General features: G+C 41.7%; 1 protein-coding gene across 1 annotated transcript in view; it reads right to left on the bottom strand.

Annotated features, from left to right (window-relative positions):
- Positions 1 to 6851: 6851 nt before the first annotated feature.
- WASL (WASP like actin nucleation promoting factor) overlaps positions 6852 to 26760 on the bottom strand; it is a 155272-nt gene continuing 135363 nt past the window's right edge. Inside the window, 4 exon segments of the mRNA XM_030216749.1 lie at positions 6852 to 9412; positions 18717 to 18777; positions 18779 to 18826; positions 23144 to 23622. Of these exon segments, the coding sequence (XP_030072609.1) occupies positions 9351 to 9412; positions 18717 to 18777; positions 18779 to 18826; positions 23144 to 23622 (650 nt within the window). The 3' untranslated portion in view covers positions 6852 to 9350.

Below are 26760 nucleotides of genomic sequence, written 5' to 3'. Positions count from 1 at the left end.
TAAGCTCTCAACATCCAGGCCGTAAGAGCCAGAGACTGGAGGTTGGGATTTAGAAGCGACCCCTCGTTCTGAGTGATGAGGGTTGGAAAACACTCCAATCTCCACGGTTCTTCGGAGGATAACTCCAGAAGAAGAGGGAACCAAATCTGACGCGGCCAGAAGGGTGCAATCAGGATCATGGTTCTTGTTTGAGTTTCAGCAAAGTCTTCCCTACTAGACGTATGGGAGGATACGCATACAGAAGGCCTGTTCCCCAATGTAGGAGAAAGGCATCTGACGCTAGTCTGTCGTGGGCCTGAAGCCTGGAACAGAACTGAGAGACCTTGTGATTGATCTGAGTGGCAAAAAGATCCACCGAGGGGGTGCCCCACGCTCGGAAGATCTTGCGGATGTTCAGTGACCACTCGTGAGGTTGCATTATCCTGCTCAACCTGTCGGCCAAGACTGTTGTTTACACGTGCCAGATAAGTGGCTTGCAGAAACATGCCATGATGGCGAGCCCAAAGCCACATCTTGACTGCTTCCTGGCACAGAAGGCGAGATCCGGTGCCCCCCCTGCTTGTTGGTGTAGTACATGGCAACCTGATTGTCTCTGTATCAATATGATTTGGTTGGACAGCCAATCTCTGAAAGCCTTTAGAGCATTCCAGATCGCTCACAATTCCAGGAGACTGATCGGAAGACCCTCTTCCTGAAAGGACCAAGCTCCTTGAGTGTGAAGCCCTTCAACATGAGCCCCCCCACCCCAGGAGGGATGCATCTGTAGTCAGCACTTTTTGTGGCTGAGGAATTTGGAATGGACGTCCCAAGGTCAAATTGGTCCGAAGTCGGTGGACAGTTGGATCACAACCTCTAGATCTCCTGTAGCTTGGCACCACTGGGAGGCTAGGGTCCATTGAGCTGATCTCATGTGCAGACGAGCCATGGGAGTTACATGAACTGTGGAGGCCATGTGCCCCAAGAGTCTCAACATCTGCCGAGCCGTGATCTGTTGAGATGCTCGTACTAAGGACACTAGGGACAGGAGGTTGTCCACCCTTGCCTCGGGAAGATAAGCACGAGCTGTCTTTGTGTTCAACAGAGCTCCAATGAATTCCAATTCCTGAACTGGGGTGAGATGGGACTTGGAATAATTTATCACAAACCCCAGTAGCTCTAGCACCTGAATAGTCATTCGCATGGACTGCTAAGCGCCTGCCTTCGAGGTGCTCTTCACCAGCCAATCGTCGAGATAAGGGAGCACATGCACTCCTAGTCTGCGTAGCGACGCTGCAACTACTGCCAGACACTTTGTGAACACTCTGGACACGGACGCCAGACCAAAGGGCAGTACACAGTACTGAAAGTGCTGTGTTCCCAGCTGAAATCGAAGATACTTCCTGTGAGCTGGAAGTATCGAGATATGTGTGTAAGCATCCTTTAAGTCCAGAGAGCATAGCCAATCGTTCTCTTGAATCATGGGAAGAAGGGTGCCCAGAGAAACCATCCTGAACTTTTCTTGGATAAGAAATTTGTTCAGGGCCATTAGGTCTAGACTTATGTCTAGGATGAAACGCAACCCCCCTGTTTTCTTTCGCACAAGGAAGTACCTGGAATAGAATCCCAGCCCTTCTTCCCCTGGTGGAATGGGTTCAACCGCTTGGGCCTGTAGAAGGGCGGAGAGTTCCTCTGCAAGTACTTGCTTGTGCTGGGAACTGTAGGATGGCGCTCCCGGTGGGCAATTTGGAGGTTTGGATTCCAGATTGAGGGTGTATCCTAACCGGACTATTTGAAGAACCCACCAGTCGGAGGTTATAAGAGGCCACCTTTGGTGAAAAAATATCAACCTCCCTCCACCGGCAAGTCATCCAGCACGGACACTTTTATTGAGGCTATGCTTAACTGGAGCCAGTCAAAAGCCCGTCCCTTGCTTTTGCTGGGGAGCAGTATGGGCCTTAGATGCACGTTGTTGACGAGAATGAGCGCGCTGGAACTGAGCCTAGGTAGGCTGCCGAGAAGCAGGAGTGAACCTACACCTAGGATAGGAATAGGGAGCACTCCTCTTCCCTCCAAAATACCTCCTAGATGAGGAGGCAGTAGCAGAAGGCGCCCCGTAGGAGAGAGAATCCATAGCATCATTATGCTTCTTGATCTGATCAACAATATCCTCTACTTTCTCTCAAAAAAGGAACATCCGCCATCCACTGCTGGACAGAATGATCCAGGTCAGAGACACACAGCCATGAGAGTCTACGCATCACTATACCTTGAGCAGCGATCCTGGATGTCACATCAAAAGTGTCAAAATTACCCCTGGCCAGGAACTTGCGACACGCCTTCTGCTGCCTGACCACCTGGCGAAAAGGCTCAGCAAGCTCCGTAGGGAATGCATCAACCAAGCTGGACAGTTCACGTATCGAGTCCCGCAAGTGGTCGCTCGTGTAGAGCTGGTATGACTGGATCTTAGCGGCCTGATACATCTTCCTCCCAAAAGAATCAAGTGTCCTAGCTTCTCTGCTTGGGGGTGCCAAAGCACAGTCTCTAGCACCCCTGGCTCTCTTGAGGGCGGAGTCCACCACCATGGAATTGTGGGGTAACTGAGATCTCATCAATCCTGGTTCACTGCGGATCCTATACTGGGATTCAGCTTTTTTCGGGACCACGGGGCCAGAGGGGCTGACCAGTTTCACATAAGGACTTCCTTCAGTACCTTATGCAGAGGAACTGTCACAGCCTCTTTAGGTGGAGAAGAATAATCCAGGACCTCGAGCATCTCAGTCCTGGGCTCATCCTCAACCTCCACAGGGAAGGGAACAGCCGTAGCCATATCCCGGACAAAAGAGGAGGACAGACTCTCCGGTGGAAACAGTCTCCTTTCTGGTGAAGGTTCAGAGGGAATCCCATAGAACTCATCAGAAGAGAAGTACCTGGGATCCTCATCTGATTCCCACGAACGCTCCTGCTCAGTGTCGGATAAAACCTGGGTTAAGGTACTTTGACACTGGACCTGCCTCAACGCCGAGGAACGATGTCCTCTGTGGCGATGTCGAGAGGCCAATGCCCAGTCTGACTGCAGTGAAGCTCGCTCCACCGACGTCGAAGGGGAGTCGAGCTGGGTGGCAGCCGTCTGCAGCAGATGGTACAGAAGGCGCAAGCACCCCCAACACTGAAGCTGACTGACGTAGCAGTCCCTCCAGAAGTTCTGGAAACAAGGCCCGGATGCGCTTGTCAAGAGCCGCCATTGGAGAAGGCTGCGGGGTCGGTGGAACAGGCAGTGTCAAAATCCGTGGAGGCTTGGGAGCAGCTGCTAGGCTGCTAGGAGACCAACGCATCGGCACCTCCTGTATCGAGGGGGAGCGGTCCTCTCGGCGCCGATGCTTCTCGGGTGCTGACTCTCTCGACACCCCAGAGCTCCTGGAGGGAGAATGATGACAGTGCTTCTTTGCTTTCGCTCGATGCCCATCATCGAGACTCCTCTGTACCGATGAGGAAGACGTGGAATCCTCCCGTCTCCTCGGGGCCGGGTCCGACGACTGACAGTCCCAGGGGGCCTGCATAACAGGAGGCCTCAAGGCAGGTGGAAACCCACTCAACGCCTCACTGCTCCCAGAGCGAACTGGTCTCTGAGCAGCCATTACCCTTGCACCCGATGTTGATGCTCCTGTCAATGTCGACGCCCTTGGTACCGATGTCGAAGGACCGGACTGAGCCGCAAAAAGCTTCTCTCGTTGGGTTTCTCAAGACGCTTGGGTCCATTTCTTCATACGAAGACACAGACTACAAGCGGCTGGGCTATGGTTGGGCCCAAGTCACTGGATACATCAGGCGTGGGTATCGGTACCTGAGATGGTCCGGTTGCACCAAGTACGTTTGAAGCCACTGGGCGTCTTCGATAACATGGAAGGAAAAACGGCCTCAGCGAAATCAAATGACGCAATTGTGCCAAAAAGATGGCACAAAAAAAGGGAATAAACCCGACCGCGCGGCCCAAAGTCCGGTCGCATCAAAAAAGAAAGGAAACCTTAAAGGTGGACAATAAAACAAGAAAACATGGGAAAACTACTACTTTTTAAAAATTCTTTAAAAGATAGAAAATAAACCTGAAAAAATAAAGCGAGTCAGTCTCAAAGAGTAGTTCTCTTCCTAGGCCTGACTGAACGTAGATGAAACACTGCCGCACCTAACTGCAGAGAAAAAAGAACTGAGGTACACGCTCGTGCGATAGGTGGGAAGTCGTCCACGCATGCGCGCCAGAACTCTCTGGCAAAACCTTTTATTTTGCTTGCCAAATATCTGATTCCTGGGCCGCCACGGATGTCGACCCACATGTGAGAACAAGCAGCCTGCTTGTCCTCTGAGAATGTTTGGTATATTTGTTTCCTTATTTGCTGCATATTCACTTCAGCCTGTGCTGAATAGTTTTAGATATATCTCTTCTCTTACAGCAGTAGATATTCAGAACACTCTCGTTAGTTTCTCTCCCTGGGGCAAAAATATTTTGGTTGTATCAAAACCAATATGATAGCTTAAAGGGAAATAACTGTGCTCAGCTATGCCCAAGGCACGATTTTTATAAGTATAGTTCTCCCAGATTAAATGTTAACTTTTTGCTTTGCTTTATCAGTTCAGAAACATGTTGATTAAAATTTAGAACCTAAACAAATCCAAATGTAATTATATTAGATTTATGAGTTGATGCCAGCTTCTGAAAGTTCACCCAATATATTTCTACCAAAATCTTTGTTTTCATAGCTTTAAGGAACAATTTACATACTCTTATATTTTATTGCATTCATATCACAACTTACTAACATCTGAATAGTTTTCCTCTTTGTAGGATAGTACCAATTTGCATAATAAAAACAGTTCATTCCATGTACAGGTGTTTATAAGAAGGGTGAACAGTAAAAGTTGAACCCCAATGATCATACTATAACCAACAGTTGAGTCCAATCTCATTCCATCAACCATGATCAGCTGCACACCAGCATATCATGTGGTCAGTGAAACTGATCAGTACTTAACCAGGCTTAACACCATATTAAGGGCCCTGTTTACTAAACTGTGGATAAATTATTCCAAGTCCCATCTCACCCCAGTGCGCTAAACACTACAGTCTCCTATATGTTCTTATGGCCGACTTAGCGTTTAGCACGTGCTAATCATTAGTATGAGATGCTTAGTAAATAGGGCCCTAAGTTATAACGTTTTCCCCTCTTCTCATTGGTGATGTTACCTATGAGACTTCTTAGTTTCTGCACTGGAATGGGATGGGCTTCTCTAAAGTCAACCTAGAAGGGTGACAGAATGAATTTCTCCAAAAATAAAAAATTATTCACGTACAAGTGACAATGTATAGTTGTAACAGACATTTAAAACCCTCCGTGCCTAAATTAGGCATGGATCCCCCTTATAAAACACCTAAATTGCAGAAATGTCTCTGATATACCCATGGCCGCACTCCCTTTTTTGATCTGCAAGTGTAAATTTAGGCATGTAGGTTTTAATGACAATTAGTACCAATAATTGATTTTTAGGGCGCAATTAGCATCAATTGGCTCATTTTTCAAATTGTGTATGCATCCAAATTTGCACGTGCAATTTAAAGCACCATTTATAGACTTTGGGATGAATACTTCTGTTTGTTAAGAAAGACCATAAACATATCATTGTAAAAGGAGTTGAGGCACAGGCTAGTAGTTGAAGAAGCTAAACCAAGAAAGCCAGGATTAAAATCTTGCTTATATTCTTTGTGGTCTCATGCAAACTTACCTTGAACTACCAATGAAGATGCATAACCTAAATCCAAAGAAGTAACAGAGAAAAAAAAATATTCCACCTTTGGTGGGAGAAATATGACATAGGGAGGCATTTTATTCTTCAGTGCAATTTTTTCCCCTTAATTCATATTCCTTAGAATTCCCCTCTGATATAATCCATATTAATAATGACAAATTACAACTGCAAAAACTGGTTGACCTGCAGCAGTTAGGAAGCAGTATCAGGGTAACCATTTATAGCAAAACTGCCAGAAAGTTGTGAGTTTGGTGAGAATCTAAGCATAGCTTTGCCATTCCATAGAAATGTCCATGTAAAAGATCCACAATTTTCCATGGGAATTTAGTGCTTGGTCCTGCATAAGGAAAAGAAATCCTTTGGTTGGTTTTGTTATTTTGGTCTGTCAAAGGAGCTAGCAATTCAGGATCAAACTACTGTAAACTAGGTATGAACTTGCCCATGATAACAGTTACTTCCAGGGAGCTGTAGAGCAGTTGTCAATTCACAACAGGAAGGGTGGACACACATCATTCAACCTCCTTAGCACATAAAAACTTATTATGCTCCAAAACAAATTTCAATGTAAACTTTGTTCATTTGATCTAAAAAATCAATATCTAAAATAAATGTCTTGCAAACTAAGCAATTTGAAGCTTGAGATTTTGAGGACAAAAGACTACTCTGCAAGATGTTTCCTACAGACTAGTATGGCTTCCCCCTGGAAGTTTTCATCATTTAAAATATAATAGCTGTCATACTGTTTCTCCAAATAGTTTTTTAATGTTTCACTATAGCACTGCAAAGTGTATGTAAGCCTGACTTGAAAATAAAACACAGCAAAATACTTAAATCATGTGGGTCAAATTAATTTTATTATGCTCCATGATAAATTGCCACCAGTGCAACATCCTTTTTACTGTACATTTCAAAAATTTCACATAAAATTTGTTTGATAAATGAAAAATTAAATGATTGAGAAGCCCTTACAAATTTCCTACTGTATATACAATACATTGCTAGCTGCTATTGTCTATGAACTTAGTGTAGAGATACAAAAGCCTCATGGTAAGCTTGCAAAATGCTAAAAATAAATCGGACATAAGCATTTAACTAGAGTATATAAGAGGCTTTCATACGAAGTTTAGTGAGTGTGCATCTTAATGCTTGTAAATGCTGGTTTCTGCCCACATTGCTAACAGTGGAGTGTTGAAACACAAAGTCATGATGGTTACTTTAGCATACACGATGCCATCTTCATGCCAGAGGTTTACCCATTAGTAGAATATATTTATATTGTTACTATTTCAGACGTGCAACACAAATATGGATATATTCTTTGCAGACAATATATGGACTAAAAATTCATCTAGCAAGCATTCCTTGGGCCTTGCCTCTAAGATATGTCACCAACAGCAGTGCGGAGGAACTGGTTTCTTCAGTGCTCTTCTCTATTGATATAAATTAGCATTATGCGTCAACATTTAGTTTTGAAAACTAACTGCTGCAAACCCCTGATTAAATTACTTAATGCATAATGATAAATCTTGGGCCTCCAATTATTAAACCATCAGTTTGAAACAAATCTAAGAAATGTATGGAGAAACCGTCTAATAACCAAAATCCTGAAATTTCCATCTGCTTTTCTTTGTGCATAGGTTATACACACAATCTCAACTACACTGCTCAATATTGCTCAAATTGAAAAACAAGATGTTAGCACAATGCAAAGAAAAAAAAAAGTGAAGAAACCAAAATTCCAATGCATAATTTGGTACTCAAACGTAGCTGGTATAATCTGAATAATGCTTTCCATTAATGCACCTCAACACTTTTCAATATACATATACAGTACATATTTTATATATAAGATTGTACACATGATCACCAAAGAGTAAATATTGGGTCAGAAGCCATTCTATACAGGCCCAGCCTGTCATTATCAAGCTCTCATTAGATTTGGACAGTCAAATTTTAGCAATTTAAATTTAGATTTAATATGGTACTGTTGCATATAAAACATTCTCCAACTTGAAAATACCAAAGCAGTAAACAAACTGCATCAGATGATCCACAGTGGTGTTTTTAGCCAAACAATTTCTTCCCATCTTACAGCAAATATCATATACCAAAACACCATCAGTTTCAACAAACCATCCAAACTTCTAGAATATTATGGCCAGAACTTTAAAAAAAAAACAAAAAACCTCTTGCATGTGATATTTCCTTGAGTACAAAAAAAAAAAGTTATTTGCAAGTAAGCTCTTTAATCAAATTCCAGACTTTCTGGTCACCATTTAACATGCATGGAAACAATATCACAAGCAGAAGGTTCAGTAGATATAAGTGCACAGATTAATATGTATATGCTTATCTGGTTATTTTTCTGCAAGACAAAAGGGAAAATAACATTTGGTACTGAATTCACCACACCTCGTGTCCCACGGTCTCTGAGAAAAGCGCATAGAAAACCATATATAACCTTTTCCATTATTTGCATGTTAATGTTCTACAAGTATTGTTTTAAATTATTTAATCCAACATTATTGAAAAGAGCATTAGGCACAACCCTTCATTCCAAAAGACATAAAAACCTATTTAAAAATTAGGTCCCCAAATAAGTGTTGCAGCTGCTAGATTTCACTGTAGCCTAGCAGGCACAATGAATATTTATTTGGAAGCGGATTCCAAGTAAAATGGCTGATTCATAATTAAGATGCTTTTGAAATTATTACAGTACAAATCTTATTTTAAATAGGTAAGACCTCTCCAAAGACACCCGTGCAATATGGTAGTGTGACACAGAGATCTCAGAAGAAAAGCTTTCTGGTTCCATACAACTAAATGTTTTCCAAACCACATTAGATAACTTATACATCAGAAAAGCCAGACCTTGGCTAATACAGTTGGATGTAAAAGAAAAACTCCCCACAGTGCCCAACTGGTCTTGAATTGGACTGGTATTTAATCATTCATCTTTCACTGCTGTCCAACAGCAGCCAATATTGCTACAGTATAAGGACATGTATATGTAGTGATTCTATTTTAAAGAGTATTTTGAAGCAAATTTGCCTTGTCATAGTAAAGTACTGAAAATTGTGCAAAAATGATATCAGCCTCGACATTCAAAAAGCATTGTATTTGAAATGAAGGGGCTAAATAGGTGTCATCATTATGTAAAAAACAATGTAGTGCTATTCTAGTTTTTAATAAGAAAATTTAGATACAGAAAAAGTAGGGTATGAAAATAGTGTTTTTTCTTCTTGCATTACAAGTTTTTCTTTTTTTGTCAGTCTTGCATGTTAGACTCCCTTATCTCACTGATGGAATGAAAAATATTCACGTGTCAGCTAAGCATCTTTATGTAAACTTGTACACGTTAAACAGGGAGTAGCTTTGTAGAGCATTATGACAAATCTTTACAGATTAAACAAGGTATTGCACAGATTAATAAAAAAGCAAAAGGCAACAAAAATATACAGCAAATTGGTAGAACATTTACATGATAATTTTACAGAATTCTTAGACAGAAAGTAGTGTTTAGTATCCATTCACCTTAAAAATATATATATATATATTTATTATATTTATAATAATCAATCATCCCATTCATCTTCATCCTCAAAATCTTCATCGTCATCTTCATCCTCATCTTCATCTGCAAGAAAGCAGCAGAATTAATACATGGGATTGTCATAGCATTAAGACATCCTACCACCCTTAAGGCTTCTTTAATTTCAAGGACCTCCATTTTCACAAGACCCCATCAGATGTCTATAATTTACCAGAACTGGCTCCATTTCATGCATCACGCTCCAAGCTACAAGGAAACCTGACAGCTTAGAAGTACTAAAATAACTATACATAAATAAGCACAAACAAATCTATAAAGCTATCCCTTCCTTTTCCTTTATCATTCTTTTATTTTAACCCAGCACTTTCCTCCTCCTCCTCTGGACTTTCAGCTCAATCAGCATCAGGACCGGGATCCGATGCCATGACCTTTCATTCACAAATACTATGCATTTTTTCCTTATCTTATAGCTTCTCCCAGACTAAAGATTTCATAAAAGTTCACACAGCAAGCTCTGTCTGAGAAAAGACTCAATCCAAGATCAAACCCTTCTTGACAAACACATGCAAGTATACCTATGAACCAGGATATCCACTGCCACCAATCAAAAGCCAAGCTTAATTCTAAGGATATTAACAAGATGGGCTCATTTTTATCCAAATGATGATACATTAGGTCCGTCATAGCACATAGAAAGATTTCTGTGTCACATTCTTCTGTGGTACCTGCCTGTCCTTCATCAAGAACCTAGTTCCTCAAGGAAGAAGCCCACCATCCGTATCCAACAATTTGGCCAAAAGTGGTAGATTGGAAATTGCTTTGTGCAAACTGTCGGCCAATCTATCCTCCGCCTGTTATTTTTTTTAATGGATTAAATTTCAGACTCCTTAAAATGTTTTGACATCCTACCCTGCATTAATAAAGCATTCATAATGTCTCATATTCAATAAAACCCTAACTAAAAACATATGCACCAGAATTATACAAAAATCTTGTATATGTTAGTATTTCTCAGTGTTGGAGATTACTATATTAAAAACCAATCCATGAGTTTCCTGCATACTGTAACTAGACAAAGAGCGGGCTGGTCTGTTCTGAAGCACAGGACAGCAGATATCAGAGACTTCTAAATCATGAGATATAATATAAATTAATCATTGCAATGATCAAATATATTTTACATGAACAGTCATTATGCAGATGTGTTCTTGAATGACATATGTTGTATCAAAAGTGATGCCATCACTATCACCTTTTAGACTGGGAAGTATGCAGTGTATATCCTCTCATCAGGCAGCTACACTATCCTATAACAGTTATAGATTTTTATTTTTTATTTTTGTTATTTAGTACTTGCAGTTTCTGGAACCTTCCTTTTACATTTTTGAAATGTCTAACTTGCAGTTAGCTGCAAGGGTATGGGACAACCCAACACATCTAAAAAGTTTGAAAGGGCCCCTTTTACTAGGAGTGGAGGAGTGTCAGCGGGTTGCAGACCTGGAGAACTGGATTCGATTCCCAATGCTGCCCAATAGTCAGCAGTGGGCTGAGGTCCTGGGGAACTGGATTCAATTCCCTCTGCAGCTCCATGTGACCCTGGGCAAGTCACTTAGCCCTCCATTGCCCCAGGTACAATATAATACTAGACTGTGAGCCCATTAGGGACAGTACCAGTACCTGAACAAGAACACTGTAAATAGCTTAAGTCTATGCAGTATATAAATACTGAAAAATAAATAAATAAAATAAGTATGAGAAACATTAAAGTAGTCATCCTAAGACTTGGATCAAAATGTACCAAGAGGAAAATTGGGACTACATGGTCATGCTTAGAGAAAACCAAGTTACTTACCTTCAGCAGGTGCTCTCTGTGGAAAGTAAGATAAAAGTTCTCACAGACGGGCAATGTTTTCCAAAGCAGCCCACAAAGAGAAGCTTCCCTAGCTTATATAAATTTGGAAGCTTCTGAGAAGCCTTACCACACATGCACAAATTCCATTATTGCTCAGGACCTCCCCTCAGTCTCTAATAGTAATTGGAGTAGAAGGTGGAATCTCTCCTAGAATCCAGAATGGCCTGCAATACACTAGGCTGGAAGATTCATGGTAGCTAAAGTAACCTGCTCAACATCCAAGCTGCAAGTCAAAGGGACCTGATTTTGGAATGCTACAGCATTTCCTGAGCTTGTGTGATCAGCACTAGGGAACATCCCAGTTAGATGAAACTTTTTAGGGAAAGTTCCAGAAGAGGAGGGAAGCACACTTATCCTTAGTCAATAAGAGGCTATGAAAATCATGGTTATCCGATTCAATCTGAGTTTCAAGAGAGTCTCTGCTACTTGGGGAATCAGAGAATATGTATACAGAAAACTCTCTTCCAATCTAGGAGTAAGGCATTCCAGGCTAGTTTGCCATGTGTCCCTAGCCTACAGCAGAACTAAGAACTTCTTTGCCTCTCCTTGGGACAGAAACAGTTATCTGCTTGCAAAAGATCAAAGCCACTCCACAGTCCAAAGACCATTCATGTTGTTGGAATATTGAACTTGGTTTGTCTGCCATGACATTGCCTTTCACTGCCATACAGGTGGCCCTAAGACTCATCTCATAAGAGTGGCCTAGTTCCACATTCTGACAAATTCCTCAACACAGGAAGTAGGATGCTGTTCATGGCAACTTGATTGTGTAGACTAGAATTATTTGGTTGGCCAATCAGTCTTTGAAAGCCTTTAGAGCATTTCACTTTCACCTTAACTCCAGGACATTTATATGGTGAAGTTTCTCCTGGTTAAGACCCGTAAGTCCCGAGTGTGAAACCCGTTCCCCAGCCCAGTATGGATATGCCTGGGGTGAGGACAATTTGTACTGGAAAATTTTGAAAAGGTATTCCTTTCACGAGACTAGAACCATCAGGACAGAGTCCCACAGAAAACGGTGACACAGACTACATCGCTGAGCTTTTAAGCGGCCCGAGTCCATTGACTTCTCAAGGTCTACTGGTCTTGTTGCATTCTGAGACATGCCAAGTTGTTGAAGCCATGTGGCCCAACATGCCCCATGCTGAAGTCTGCTAACTCATTTATATTTTCCTCACATTAGACACCAGGTTAACATTTCCTGAAGGAAAAAGGCCTTTTTTAGAGGAGCTCCTATGAACGCCAATGGAGGTGATGGGATTAATTGGGACTTTAGGTAATTTATTACTAACCTTAGTGACTCCAGTACCTATATAGTCATTCACATGGATCTTTGGGCTTTTTCCTAGACATCCACTGGACCAGCATCATCCAGTTAGGGAAACCCATTTTCTCCCCTTACACAGGTACACAGCTACCATGGCAAGATATTCCATTTACATTTGTAAAACTGAAGCGAGGCCAAAGGGCAGGACACAGTACTGGTAGTGGTGTTTCCCTGTTACAAATCTGAGATACTTTTGGTGACTTTAATTCAACTCTATGTATGTATACACATCGTTCAAGTCCAGAGAACGATCTCCTTTTTGGAGGAAGGGAAAGAGGGCACCCATGGAAACCATCTTGAACTTCTCTCAAATAAAAACTTACTCACAGCCCTTAGGTTTAGGACTGAATAGAATCCTCCCAACTTTCACCTGATCAGAAAATATTTAGTCCATGCCTCCTCTTCCGTGGTTAAGAGGATGGACAGCATTAGCTTTCAAGAGAAAAGAGAGCTCAATGCTAGGTATTTCCTGATGCAGAGTGTTTGACCAAGATACACTCGATGAACATTTTGGAGGTTATACACACAGATCAAGTCTGTACCCTAGATGGACAATCAGAAGTTACAAGGGGCCAGAAATCTGTGAAAAGGTTTCTTCTTATCAGTAAGTTGTCTGACAATATTGAAACACTGGTTATGTTCTTCTGGCAGTAGTCAACACCCTGCCATGTATTTTGCCTGAGGAGACAGCTGTGATTTCTGGTGACTTCTAGTCTCTCTGCTGTCTGTGACTAGAGTGAAATCCCAGTTGAGTTTGACTAGAACAAGAGGGAGTAGGATACCTATGCCTATGAGTGTAGCAGGTTCTCCTTGCCCCCCCCCCCCCCCACACACACACACGCACACTTCACTCACCCAATTCAGAGGATGGATTGGAGATAGGCCAGGAGAAGGATTTAAGGGTTTCACAATATTCCTTAACAAGGATGCTGCTTCCTTAACCATAGCTACAGAGAAATTCCCCCCTCCCCGCCACCCCCCCGGGCAAAGCATCTCAGCAAGTTTTTCTTGATTGTTATATTTGAAGTCTGAAGCCATGAGAGTCTCTGAACTTCAATACTCATTGCACAAATTTTTGAGGACATATCCAAATCATCAGCTGTTCAGATTATATTTTCTCCATAGTCCTTCCCTTTGCCCGGTAGTGTACAGAGTTGCATAGCTTTTCTGTGAGAAAAAGTGCCTGCAAACGCCTCCATCTTGAACACAATGTTTTGCATGGGAAGTGAGCATAGCTTCTGTAACATAGTAAATGACGGCAGATAAAAAAAGACCTATATGGTTCATCCAATCTGCCCATCAGTCACACTCATTATCAAGTCATGATTAAACCAACAATGAAGGATCCAAGTTGGCAGCGTTGTGATTAATTGCACCAGACGCACTCAGATTTTTGGATCCAAACACTGCTGAGGAAGGCTCTTTTTTGCCGTGAGAATGGGGAAAAGGAGAGGCAAGGTTCGGGAGAATCCCTCTACCCCCACCAGGACTCACCTTCTCCAGCAGACGACTTTGGACCAATTCGGGGTGACGCCTGGTCCCAGGCAAGCTTCGACTCCCGCTACCAGTGAAGGCGCATCGGCGCTGACCAACAGTGTAGACAGGGTTTCTTTGAGCCCCCGTCCAAAGTGCAGCTCCTCCCCAACCAGGAAGAGAAAGCGGGGAATTGAGTCCTGCTGCCCAGGCTCCGAGTCGAGACCTGAACGAGCAGGGACGGAACCTGCCCACGCTGGGGGAGACAATGAACATTAACAGGCTGGAGGAATGATCTGCAACGAAAGTACTCCCCTCACAGATGGTGAGTACATTGGAACAGTCTGCTAATGCTTCACTACCTGTATTTTCTACGGGGACAATGGTAAAACCAGCCGTTGTGACAATTGAGTCACTCTGGGACTTGACATTTAATATGAAGTCTTTGCAAGCATTGATAGTAAAAAATTCAAGTGAAATCAAGGCATTATCCGAAGCTGCTCTTACCCAGGGCACAGGTTACTGTCCAACAAGTCTCTGAAGTGAAACAATTAGATGATAGAATTCAAAAGTTGGAACTTTTAGGGTAAACCTCAATTAAGGAAAAAATTTTTACCTTCAGACGTTTAGAATATTTAGAAAATCAATCTAGAAGGCTTAGTTTGAGGTTGACTAATTTTCCTAGATCACCGTTAATTACACCAATACAAATGGTTAAAAAATATTTGGTGGAAATATTAGGAATGTCACAGGATTCATTACCTCCTATAATTCGGGCACAGGACTTACAAAGTAATGTTAAGAAGTTACCTGGAAGTTTACAACCCCAAGGAGGAGAAGTTATGAACCTCACATCTTTTTGGAATCCTCGTTAGAGGTAATTACCCAGAGAACAACTTTGGTGGTTTCACTTGCCCTGGAGATGGATCTACATTTGGACTCTCTATTTTTGGGATCTAAAATTAGAATATATCCGGACTTGTCTAGAGAAACACAGAAAAGGCGACAAGCCTTGGCTTTACGCCCGAGGACTTTGGCGTTAGGTGCAAATTTTGTACTTAAATTTCCTTGTATATGTCGAGTATTATTTCAATCTAAAAATTTCAATTTTTTGATCCCCCAAAATTAGAAGAATTCTTGTTGTCCAAAGAAGAGGTAAATGTAATGGTCTAGTCATAGATGGTACAGAGTAGGCAACCTGGGAAGCATTAATTTAGTTAAAATTAGTTACAATTTGTATGTATATGTATTTTTCCTTTCTTGGATCCAATTACCTAAAAGCATAGTGGACGATAATTTTTTATTTAGTTAATATGTTTTGGATATTTCTTCTACGTTATTTTCCAAATTTCTTGTATTATCACTCAAAGACATGTATAATATAAAATGTAATAAAGAACAAAAACCAACAATAAATCTATATAAATAATTCTCACCTCAAACATTCACTCTGTGGCAGGGAAACACTGGAGCCCTGCACTACCACTCACTGTCAGTCAGGCACCACTCACTCTCACTGATAGCCCCGCCCTCAGCCATGCCCCTTCCGCACATAATTCCCTACCTGAACGTTCTAATGAAGCTGCAACTTCCGGTTTGTGAGCCGACATAGATCGGAATTTATCCCTATTACTGTTTGCCCCGCCCTCGTGTCAAACGTGATGACGTCGAGGGCAGAGCAATTACACTTCACCAATCGCAACGTTATGAGGTCGAGGCCAGAACAGTAATTGGCTGCCCGACGCACAGCAGCAAACAGCGACCCAGGCAGGGGGAGGAGTACATGTTTCCCTACTCTGTCCTGCTCCTGCATAGGAATCGCTGGAGACTGCTGCTTGCCACATGCCGCTCCTCCGCTCCTCTGCACCACCCCCCTCTCCCCCTGAGAGAAGTCGCCGGTGCAGGGAGAAAAAAAACTACCTGCTCACCCCCCCCCCCACACACACACACACACAACTGGCTCGCAGAACACCGAAACACCCTCCCCCCTCACATTCTGCTCAGCTGCCCATCCCACACACTCAAACAAAAAGGGAAACCGCTCAGTTCGCCTTCCCATGGACGAGAACAAAAAAAAAAAAGGGAAAAAGCACTGAGTGAAGCCTGAAACCGCCCCCCCCCCCCCCCCCCCCCCCCGAAACACCGGTGCCGGCACTGAAGCAGTGAAAAGCCTACCTGCAAAGAAAATGTTCAGCTGCCATTCACACGAGAAGAAAAGAGAAAAACCGGCACCGTCACTGAAGTGCTGAACAGACTCCCTCCTCATTTTCAAAGCAGCTGGCGTTCCCGAAAATAAATAAATAAATAAAACGAAAGCCATGCACACCCTCCCTCCACAGTTAACACTGTGCTTCCCAAAGCAAACAAACACGGAACAAAGGTAAGCAGCAAGGCACCATGGCTAAATACAATAATCTCTGTCCAAGTAGGACCCAAGAGGGAGGGGGGGTGGTGGGTGGCTTCCTACACACACATAAGGACAGCAAGGGAAGGAGGGGGTCATGAAAATCACTCTCTCACACACACACAAACACACAGTCTCTATCACACCCACACAGACACACTCTTTCAATCCCTCTGTCTATCACACACACTCACTCTTGGACTCACACAGTCTGTCTCTCTGTCTTACACACACTCTCACTCACACAAACCCTCTGTCACAATGACTGCCCCAGTGGTCCTGCACACACACTCTCTCACATCAGGGGGGTCATGGAACTCTGTTCCACACTGTCTCTATGACCACCCCTGTGGTAGGGCACACACACTCTGTCACAACAGACGGAATTAGAGCAAAGAAAGGAGGGGGTCAACAAAATCAGTTCCACACACACACTCTCTATCTCTCTGTCACACAAACACACAGTCTGTATCACACACACACTCTTTCAATCCCTCTGTCTCACACACTCACTCTCGGACTCACACAATCTGTCTCTCTGTCTTCCACACACTCTCACCCACACAAACAGTCTATCACAATGACCGCCCCTGGTCTTACAACATGGGAACACATCATTTACAAATGAAACAAGTATTGCATCTCCTTAAAACGCTTTTATACAAACTGTATGGTTACAAAAAAAAAAAAAAAAACCATTGCTAGCGCCCGTTTCCTTTAAAACAGAAACCGGCCTTTTTTTACTAGTGTGATATAAAATACATGATCATTGTCTCTTTGGCACTTCTGGAACACAGACCACTGAAGTTTGCCCGGCCTTGTCCTTAGTTTAGAACTATTGAAAAAACTTTCATCCTAAAGTGATGGAGGTTGGTGGGAGGCGAGAGGAATAAGACTTGGAGATGTTCCAGGCACTCACTGATTTTCTTATTGATCTCCTACTTGAAAACTGTCCATTTGACAGCTGCAAAGGGAATCAGAAAGGATGACCACATTCTCCCTGAGTCACTTGTGAAGTGTCAGAGGCCTGATTGTGGGTATTCGCTGTAAATACAGTTTTGAGGCACTGCCTGCATGTCTTGAAAGCTGCTGGAGGCTTTTCTCTGGTACATGCTACCCCCCCCCCCCCCCTCAAAAAAAGACAGCTACAGCAAATCAAACAGGTTGCCCTTAGACCTGTGAAAAGATCTACACAAGTGAACAAGCAAAAGTCAAGAAAACTTGTAAACATTCAAAAAACCTAAGTAGGGCAGCTACCAGGATGAAAACTAAAAGGCCCGAACAACAGTGAGAAAGAGAAATTTAAAATTATTGATAAAGTTATTTAAGAGTGCAGCGAGTACACATTTTTATGGGTCTACAGAGAAAGACGACAGAGGTTCTGCATGATGGTGACAAACAGGAATTCATGCACATATGTAGTAGAGCTTCTCAAGAAAACTTCCAGATTTATCCAAGCTGGAAAAGCATCTCCATGACATCACCCATCTGTGAGGACTTCCTCTCTTGCTTGTCTGTGGAGAATGGTTTATTCATAACTATTTTCAAAAACAAAAACCTGGAATGAAACAAGCCACAGGCTGGTCCTCTCAGTGGTCATAGCTTAGTAACACAGTAAATGTCGGCAGATAAAGACCTGCATGGTCCATCCAGTCTGTACAGCAAGGTGGCCATTTCTATCTGGCACTCTGCACAGGTTCCACTTCATGACTAAACACTGGCATAAACTCTGCTGGTACAATATAACTCAAATGTGTAGGGAATGAATAAGAGGAACAAAAGTGCAAACATTTTTTGAAATTTTAGGTGTGTTTAGCTAGAATGCGTACATCTACTGTGGAGAGTTTGTTCATCTGTATGGATTCAAGTGCAGTTGTGCATACACACACTCTTATTCAAGTAGCTGCACACAATGGGTAGTAGAGGACGCGGAAGAAAACTAGGAAAAAAAAAGTGGGAGTCCATGCCTCCTTTGTTGGTTCTCTGACCCTGTGGCAGTATTATAGTAAGAAAGGAGGTGCAATTGGATGTCCACAAAACCTGCCACTGCATTCTACTTCTAACATATCCTTTCACACTTGTCCAAAGTTCAAAAAGTATTTCTAGAGCTCTCCCCATTCCTTTCAACACAAAGGAATTCCCTTGATGGGAAAGACATGCTTTTAAGGAAGATGTTTTACTGGCTCCTTTAACTGAGGGACAAGCCATCCAATACCAGATTTCCACGTGTTTCTTGAAAATCTGAAACAAAATGTCACATTTAAATGCATACCTGAAGAATGAATGGCTTTACTCCTTTTCTGCATTACTTCCATAAGAGCTCCCACAATGCCCTGAGGTGGGTGCAGGTGCGGGTGATATAGAGTCTGGGCCATCAGGTACCTGCAAAACAATTATTTCATTATATCATATTCATTAAAAAACAGACTTGAGCTGAGACGGAAGTATTTTGAAATGGTGCTAACTAAACTAATACAGAAACAGAGTAATTATGTCAACCATATCTGCAATGCTTATCTGAAGTCTGTACACCGTTTCTTAATTCTGCAGATCCTACCTTCACATTTGTACAAAAAGATACTCTACGCTTGCCCATGCTTTCTTGCATTTCAGTACTGCTTCTGCACTCACCAACTGCCCAAGACTTTGATGTGTTCTCTCAACCCCACACGTTCCTAAACTCTCCACACCAGCTCCTGGCCAACAATCAATTCATAAAATCTAAAGCACGAAGAGTCAAGTGATGACCAACTAGCGAGCAGGCTCACCATGTAGTGGCTCTAGACCCCCCCCTCCAAAATTGTTTCATTCCTGGTGATAAAAGCCTTTAACAATTTATTTTTCCTATCTGTATAAACATTGGAAGATTGATGACTGGAGGTGTTTATGAGCCAAAACGTCAAGAGAGCCTCAGTCAGATAAGGCGAGATTGACTGAAAAAAGATGGTGGCTAGAGTGGAACAACCTGTCCTCATTAAATGTTGCTGTTGTTCTGGAGGATAAATTATCTCACTTGGAACTCCACATTACAGGAATTAAGATCATATGGCAACACATGCTACTAAGATTGAAGGTAACAGACACTGGATCCAAGTGCAGGAGATGGCTGTGGAACAACTCACAGAACAAATACAACTTAGGAAGCAACGTGAACAGTTACTGGACAGCCTTGATGACCAGGAAAACAGAACTAAAGAAATAATATTTGGCTGGTAGGCATCCCTGAATCTGTGCTGGAGAAAAACTTGTTTGCAGTGTGTAAACAACAACTTCTGGCAGCCCTGGGCCTAATGGAAGAGCAGCATGGTCTCCCCGTGGAACGTGCACACTGCCTGGACTTCCAGCCCCTGACATCGGGGAGACCAAGACCTATGATCACTTGCATCCTTAATTTTGCAGATAAGGCTACACTTTTGCGAGCTTATAGAAGCTCTGACTTTGGAACTACAGGGTGTAAAGGTGTTAATTGAGGAATGTTCCACTCAAGCTGCTAACACCTTATTGCACAACGGATATTCAGTTTTCTTTGTTATATCCAGTTAAAGTGCAAATTTAACACCAAATCAACATTAAGCTCAGAATGGAGCCTGCTGAGCTAAAAATGATTTCTGCATGGCTTGGTGAATGACTGTGCCGTCACCTGAATGACTGCAAACTTAACATGGGATTTTTCCACTGAAGGATAAGCCCCATTGGATGCTGCAGGGCCTAACCTATTTTTAGAGTTTAAACCTTGCTGAGTTGTCATCTTTCATATTCCTTCTATGGCCTCTCATTCCAGAGTTTCAGTTCAATTAAAACAGGTCTGCCTCCTGTGCATTTATGTAGTACAAAAAACAGAAGAAACCAGACCGCAAGGAAATCAACAAGAAACAAAACAGCAAAGATGACCAACAAAAGCAAAAAACAAACAAAAAAAAATATATATATATAACATCAAAATTTAAAATTAATCATAAAATATGTATTTAAAAGATGAATCCATCAAAATCAAAAAATTACATAAAAAAGACGACACTTTGGATATAAAAATGAAGAATCAACTTTATTAGCCAAACTGTAGCAGGGAGAAAGGGACTCGACACAGCTGTGTTTCGGCCGTACTGGCCTGCATCAGGAGTCTCCTCTGCTGTCTGTTGATTATTAATTCTATCCAAATATAAAAAGAATATGTGTGTCTTACCAATAAACTGAAGCTATAGTGCTCAATTGTACTGGAAACAAAGTTGTTGAGCGGAGAAGATCAGAGAGCCGGTCTATGCATAGATCAGAGACGCTGCTCTGATCTTCTCCGCTCAATAACTTTGTTTCCAGTACAATTGAGCACTATAGCTTCAGTTTATTGGTAAGACACACATATTCTTTTTATATTTGGATAGAATTAATAATCAACAGACAGCAGAGAAGACTCCTGTTGCAGGCCAGTACGGCCGAAACACAGCTGTGTCGAGTCCCTTTCTCCCTGCTACAGTTTGGCTAATAAAGTTGATTCTTCATTTTTATATCCAAAGTGTCGTCTTTTTTATGTAATTTTTTGATTTTGATGGATTCATCTTTTAAATACATATTTTATGATTAATTTTAAATTTTGATGTTATATATATATATATTTTTTTTGTTTGTTTTTTGCTTTTGTTGGTCATCTTTGCTGTTTTGTTTCCTGTGCATTTATGCCATGGAGGTGTTTACATGTCACTGTCATAGCTTCCCTTTTTTTGCCTTTTTTCCAAAGTATATATATTGAGATTTTTGGCAGTCCCCATATGCTGTGACTACTGACCATTTTAGTAGCTGCCCTCTGGACCAACTCCTTCCTATTTATATCCTACCAAAGGTATGGTCACAGAACTTCACACAGTACTCTAAATTAGGTCTCACTAGAGACTATAAAGAGGCACTGTCACTTCCTTTCTCCTGCTGGCAGTTCCTCTCCTTAGCACCCAAGCATCCTTCTTATTTTTGTCATCTCCTTTTCTACCTCTCTGACAACCTTAAGTTCATCATATACAGTCACCTCCAGGTCCTGCTCTTCTTTCATGATCAAATGTATTTCACTGCCTATACTGTTCAGTTCCCTTTGGATATTACAGCCCAAATGCATGAGACTGCTCTAAAATTTAGCAGCTAAGATTTAAGGGCATTCTTCAAGCTTTGCTAGATCCCTCCTCATGTTATCCACATCTATAGTGCATCTATCCTGTTGCAGATTTTGGTATTAGCTGCAGAGGCAGGGCTTTTCTGACAGCCCTTTCTAAATATCACAAATATGTTAAAAAGTACCAGGCCAAGGACCAATCCCTGCAGCACACACTGGTAATGCCCTTTTCCTCAGCATGAATTCCAGTTACCACTTGTCTTTTTCTCCTACATCAACCTATTTCTAACCCAGTCAAGCACTTTAGGACACATACCAAGGGCCCCCAGTGTAATTATATATGCCTATGTAGAACAGTGTCAAAGGCCTTGCTGAAATCTAAGTAACCAAATCTAGTGCCCTCCACCAATCTAACTCTCTGATTACTCAAAGAAGTTGATCAGGCTGAATGTACATTTTTTGGCTTTCATTGATTCTCTTTAGTAATCATGTTACTGATGCATGCTATCAATGTTTTGCCCTTCTCTGTTCTTGCAAATTATTAGAAATCATCTGGTCATGATATATTGTAAAGGACAAAAGCTGCAAGAGCAAACCTGAATTTCAATTTTTTTGGCACAATATTTCAAGCTAAGCAATGCAACTGGTAGTGCTTCAACAAATACTATGATTAACAGATTTTAATGATACCAGAAACAACAACAGAGAAGGATCAAAAGGGCACTCAATTAGGCCAAACTGTGCAATTATTTAAAGTAATACCTACATAAAGCCACTACTAGTTCAAGAGTACTTGACAAAAGGCAAACACTGATTAAGAAGCATCTGAAATAGTAGCTTACATAATGAAAACTAACAAGGGGACTAACAACATTCTCACTCAAAAATGTCCAATGTCTGTGCATGTTATTCCACACACAGATGTACCACTCAACAGAAGATATACTGCATCTGATCAACTATAGCTGCTGCATTCATAAGTACATACGTGTTGCCATACTGGGACAGACCCAAGGTCTATCAAGCCCAGCATCCTGTTCTCCAACAGTGGCCATCCAGGTTACAAGTACCTGGCATGATCCCAAAACAGTAACAATACATTTTATAATGCTTATCCTAGAAATAAGCAGTGGATTTTCTTCAAGTCCATCTTAATAATGACTTATGACTTTTCTTTAGGAAGCCATCCAAACCTTTTTTAAACCCCGCTAAGCTAACTGTTTTTACCCCATTCTCTGGTAATTGAATTTCAGAGTTTAATTCCCCTATTGGCATGTAATTAAAAGTACGCAGGCAACTTCCCCAGATGGAACACATTATTGCTCCTGTATGGCCAATTTCATCAAGTAAGCATGATTCCACCTTTTTCCTAGAGTACACTGGTCAATCGATCACGAGCATAAAACGGCATTATGCAAAAGAACAGAACAGTCAGCAAAGAACTGTTTGATTTCAAAGCGCATTTCATTTCACAGTCAGATTTTGATAGAACCACCAAATTAGATGATGTGCCTCAATGGCTCAGTTTGCAAAGGCTTAGTTTACACTAACTTACACTATTCACTTATCTGTGAACATTAAATTACAAAATGAGAAATACTTACAGACTTTAGCTGTATGCCCTGCCGTATTTGGTCTAATAGCGCATCCCTTCCTGAGCAGGACACTGGTCGATTTTCTTTCTGATCTACTTTCTTTAATTGGGTGCCTTCTTTTATTTGATCTAGGAGAGCCGCTTTGTTTCCCACTGAAAATGGAAGCTGCTGGTCTCCTGCATCAGATGAGAGGCCAGGTGGTGGAGGGGGACCAGGTGGTGGAGGGGGTGGTGGAGGAGGTGGTGCTACAGATGACCCAGGTGCTGTTGACAATGGAGGTGGCGGTGGTGGTGGAGGACCTGATGGAGCAGATGATGAATGTACTGGAGGTGGTGGAGGATACATTCTATTTGGAGGAGGTGGTGGTGGAACAGGTCCTCCTGGCCTTGAGGGAGGAGGTGGGGGTGCTGCAGTGGGAGCTCTGGAAGGTGGTGGCGGTGGTGGTGGTGCACCTCTGCCCCTGGCAGGAGGTGGTGGTGGTGGAGGTCCTGAATTGTGCGGTGGTGGTGGTGGTGGTGGTCCACCTCTGGAAGGGGGTGGGGGTGGGGGTGCTGGAACACAAAAGCAAAATGTTTCATTTGTGTATTTTAAAGTTTTTAGCAACTGAATAGCATCAATTTTTCTCACATGCAAATTACGAAAAACAGAAATAAGAATGTTAATACAATGTCAAACATTTGCTCTTTCACAGTTATACTGTACTGCTCATCTCTGAGATGTAAATTAGAAGCAGCCTCTGTTAAATGAAACACTTCTCTAAAACTGCAGGATCCCATCATGTCTGTAGCATTATACAGTTTATAGTAAAATGTTAAAGAGAAAAACGTACAGAATATGCTTTTATACTGCTTCTACTTATTCATTTCACAGTTCTCAAACTACACAAAGATTTCTGGCTCAAAACAATGAGTTGAACAGCCCTAATGAAGCAGGTGCACTTGCAAAACATTTTGAACAATTCAGCAGCAAAAGCAATCAGTATCTCCTTAGGCACAGACATATGTGACCCACTTAGCAAAAAGGTGTTAGAATATCAATGAAATGCTTTGATGTCCCCATGCATACCCCCCCCCCCCCCACTCTGTCAGACTGTCAAAGTAATGCTTTGATATTTCTCTTATATATACTATATGCTAACACATTTGCTTATTTCCGATCTGACGAAGTGCAACCTTCGAAAGCTAATCAATCCAATAAAAAAGGTATCATTTTCTTTTCCATGTTTTATTTTGTTTGATTTCTATTGATAACCTTTAAGAGTGGACTAACACGGCTACCACACCTCTCCTACAAAAAGGTGCCAAAAGCGGGGTTACAAATAGAGATAAAGGCTATAAAGGTTGGAGGAGTAACACTCACTTTTGAAAGTTGTGTACTAAGGGTCAATACAATGGAACTATACAATTTTTTTCTCAACTTTGATATTTTTCATGTTGTACAGCCTAAAAACTGCAGGTAGCTAAAGAGGAATATTTTCAAAGCACTTTGGGAGGCTAAGTCCATAGGTTTCTATGGAACTTTGGGAGGCTAAGATGCTTGGAAAATGAGCCTCAAAGCGGAGCAGTACACTGACTTAGACATAATTAATCCATATCCAAGGCTGATATTTTTGCAGGATTATGCAATTGCTATCCCTCTATCTCTTGTGCTATAAATAAGTCACATACCTCACTTTTGTACCCTTTTCGCGCAGCAGGTTAAAATATTTCCTAAGAAATATTGTTTAAAGCTCGAAAGTTCTTTTTAAGCTACCCGTACAAATCAAAAGTTGTGGTGGACTTGCACAGTTTTTAACAAAACAAGGGGCTCTTGTCAGGTTTGTTTGGATAACGCCAGCTCCACTGTGTTGTATTTCTTCATTGCAACAGGAACCAAGATTAGTGTCTGAATATTTGGAAATGTCTGAGGTGCTGTTGTAGCCATGACTACTTCACTTTGGGAACTGAGAATAATTTATACTACCAGTTGGGAGTTCTTGGACTCATGAACTTTTGGTGGGGGGTTTTTCCAGTCACTGGCTTTTTTCTCCACTTTATCGTGTCTAGATGTATCAGCTATTTTTGAAGCATTCAACCAGTGATTGGCATTGCTATAGTCCCTGAGTGTGTTTGCTCTGTAAGGGTATGTTTAGCACAGAGGTTGCTTCGAGCTGATATCTAAAGAAGTAAGTCCATGGAATTCTCAACTTGATAGCTTGCCAGCAGGACTGTGGTTTGTGGCTGTGGGCTTACACCCATTGCATGCTGCCATTCCATGGATCCATATAAAGTCTGACTACAGTATGAATAACTGAAGAGTAGGCACAGGGCATGGGAATGGCTATAGCAGGAGGCATGATTGAGTCATAGGCTAATTTGTTTCATGACTTGAACAGAACCATTAACTAACGCATTGGTGTGCAACCTTTGCAAAAAAAAGAGGGCCAAATGAATGTCAGTACTATCCCTAATGTCGGAACCGGAAATACACAGAACTCCACAGACCTTCTATGATAAATATCACAATATTCTTTAAAATTGGTAACGAGCAATAATTTAGCAAGAAGTGCAGACTAGAGAATGACAAGGGGACGGGGACCCGCAGTAACCACGGGGATGGGGACAGAGTCCGTCAGGACGGGGACAAACTTTGTCCCAATGTCACTTTCTACTTTGAAGCCTGTTAATCAACTGGACTGTTTATGTTTGATTGATGCAGGCAACAATATTTTTACTATTTGTAATTTAAACACAACAGTTACACAGCATATTGTTCCGTTTTATATTTTAATAAAAATATTTAAATATAAAATCATAAGTGTTCGAGGCTTCTGCAGATGAGAACAGAGCACACGGGGATGGGGACAGAACCTGCGGAGATGGGGCGGGGACGGGGGACAAATTTTATCCCCGTGTCATTCTCTAGTGCAGACAGTACTTCCAGCCAACAATATTTACTGCATGATTTCATAAAAATGTATAGTATCTGTCCTCAATTAACTGTTGTCACAACAAGGAGGCATTCTGTAATGTCAGAAGTGTATTATTCCTTAACTATCTCCATTGATGAAATCCATGTTATGGTAGTGATGCAATATGTATAAACTATAATCTCCATTAGTGTGTTTCGGTACATAAATTTTTGATATTGGGCATATGCGAGTACAGTTCATCTCTGTATATGCTAATGGTTCTTGCAGCTACGAAAGCCTAAGAGAACTGTACATGCTAACTTTTTTAAAATTCCATTTAGCACATAAAGTAGTGTGCAGTGTTTTGAAAATTCATTAGTCTAGAGGTGGACAACCTATTGCCCACGGGCTAAATGCGGCCTGCCACTGAGTTTTATGCAGCCTATGAGACCATGGGAAGTACATACAGAAAACTTCATTAATCAATTTTGGCAATTTTAAGTATTGTATTTCACAAATATTTTCAGAATAGACACTCTAGCAGTTCATTTCCAGTCTTTTAGTTAAATTTTTATTTATTATTTAGCTATTTATTCTGACTTCACATAAACAGCAATTAATACATGTAAATTCATTCTGTACTACAAACATCAGAATAACTAAAGCATGCTCCACACCACGGATTGGGTCGCTTTTTAAAAGTACTTAAGTAAAAAGTAAAAGTACTGGCTTCAAA

The sequence above is a fragment of the Microcaecilia unicolor genome, chromosome 10 (assembly GCF_901765095.1).
Source record: "Microcaecilia unicolor chromosome 10, aMicUni1.1, whole genome shotgun sequence".
In the NCBI taxonomy this organism is placed as follows: Eukaryota; Metazoa; Chordata; class Amphibia; order Gymnophiona; family Siphonopidae; genus Microcaecilia; species Microcaecilia unicolor.
Note: the sequence above shows the minus strand (reverse complement) of the source record. Positions and strands in the feature narration are given on the sequence as shown.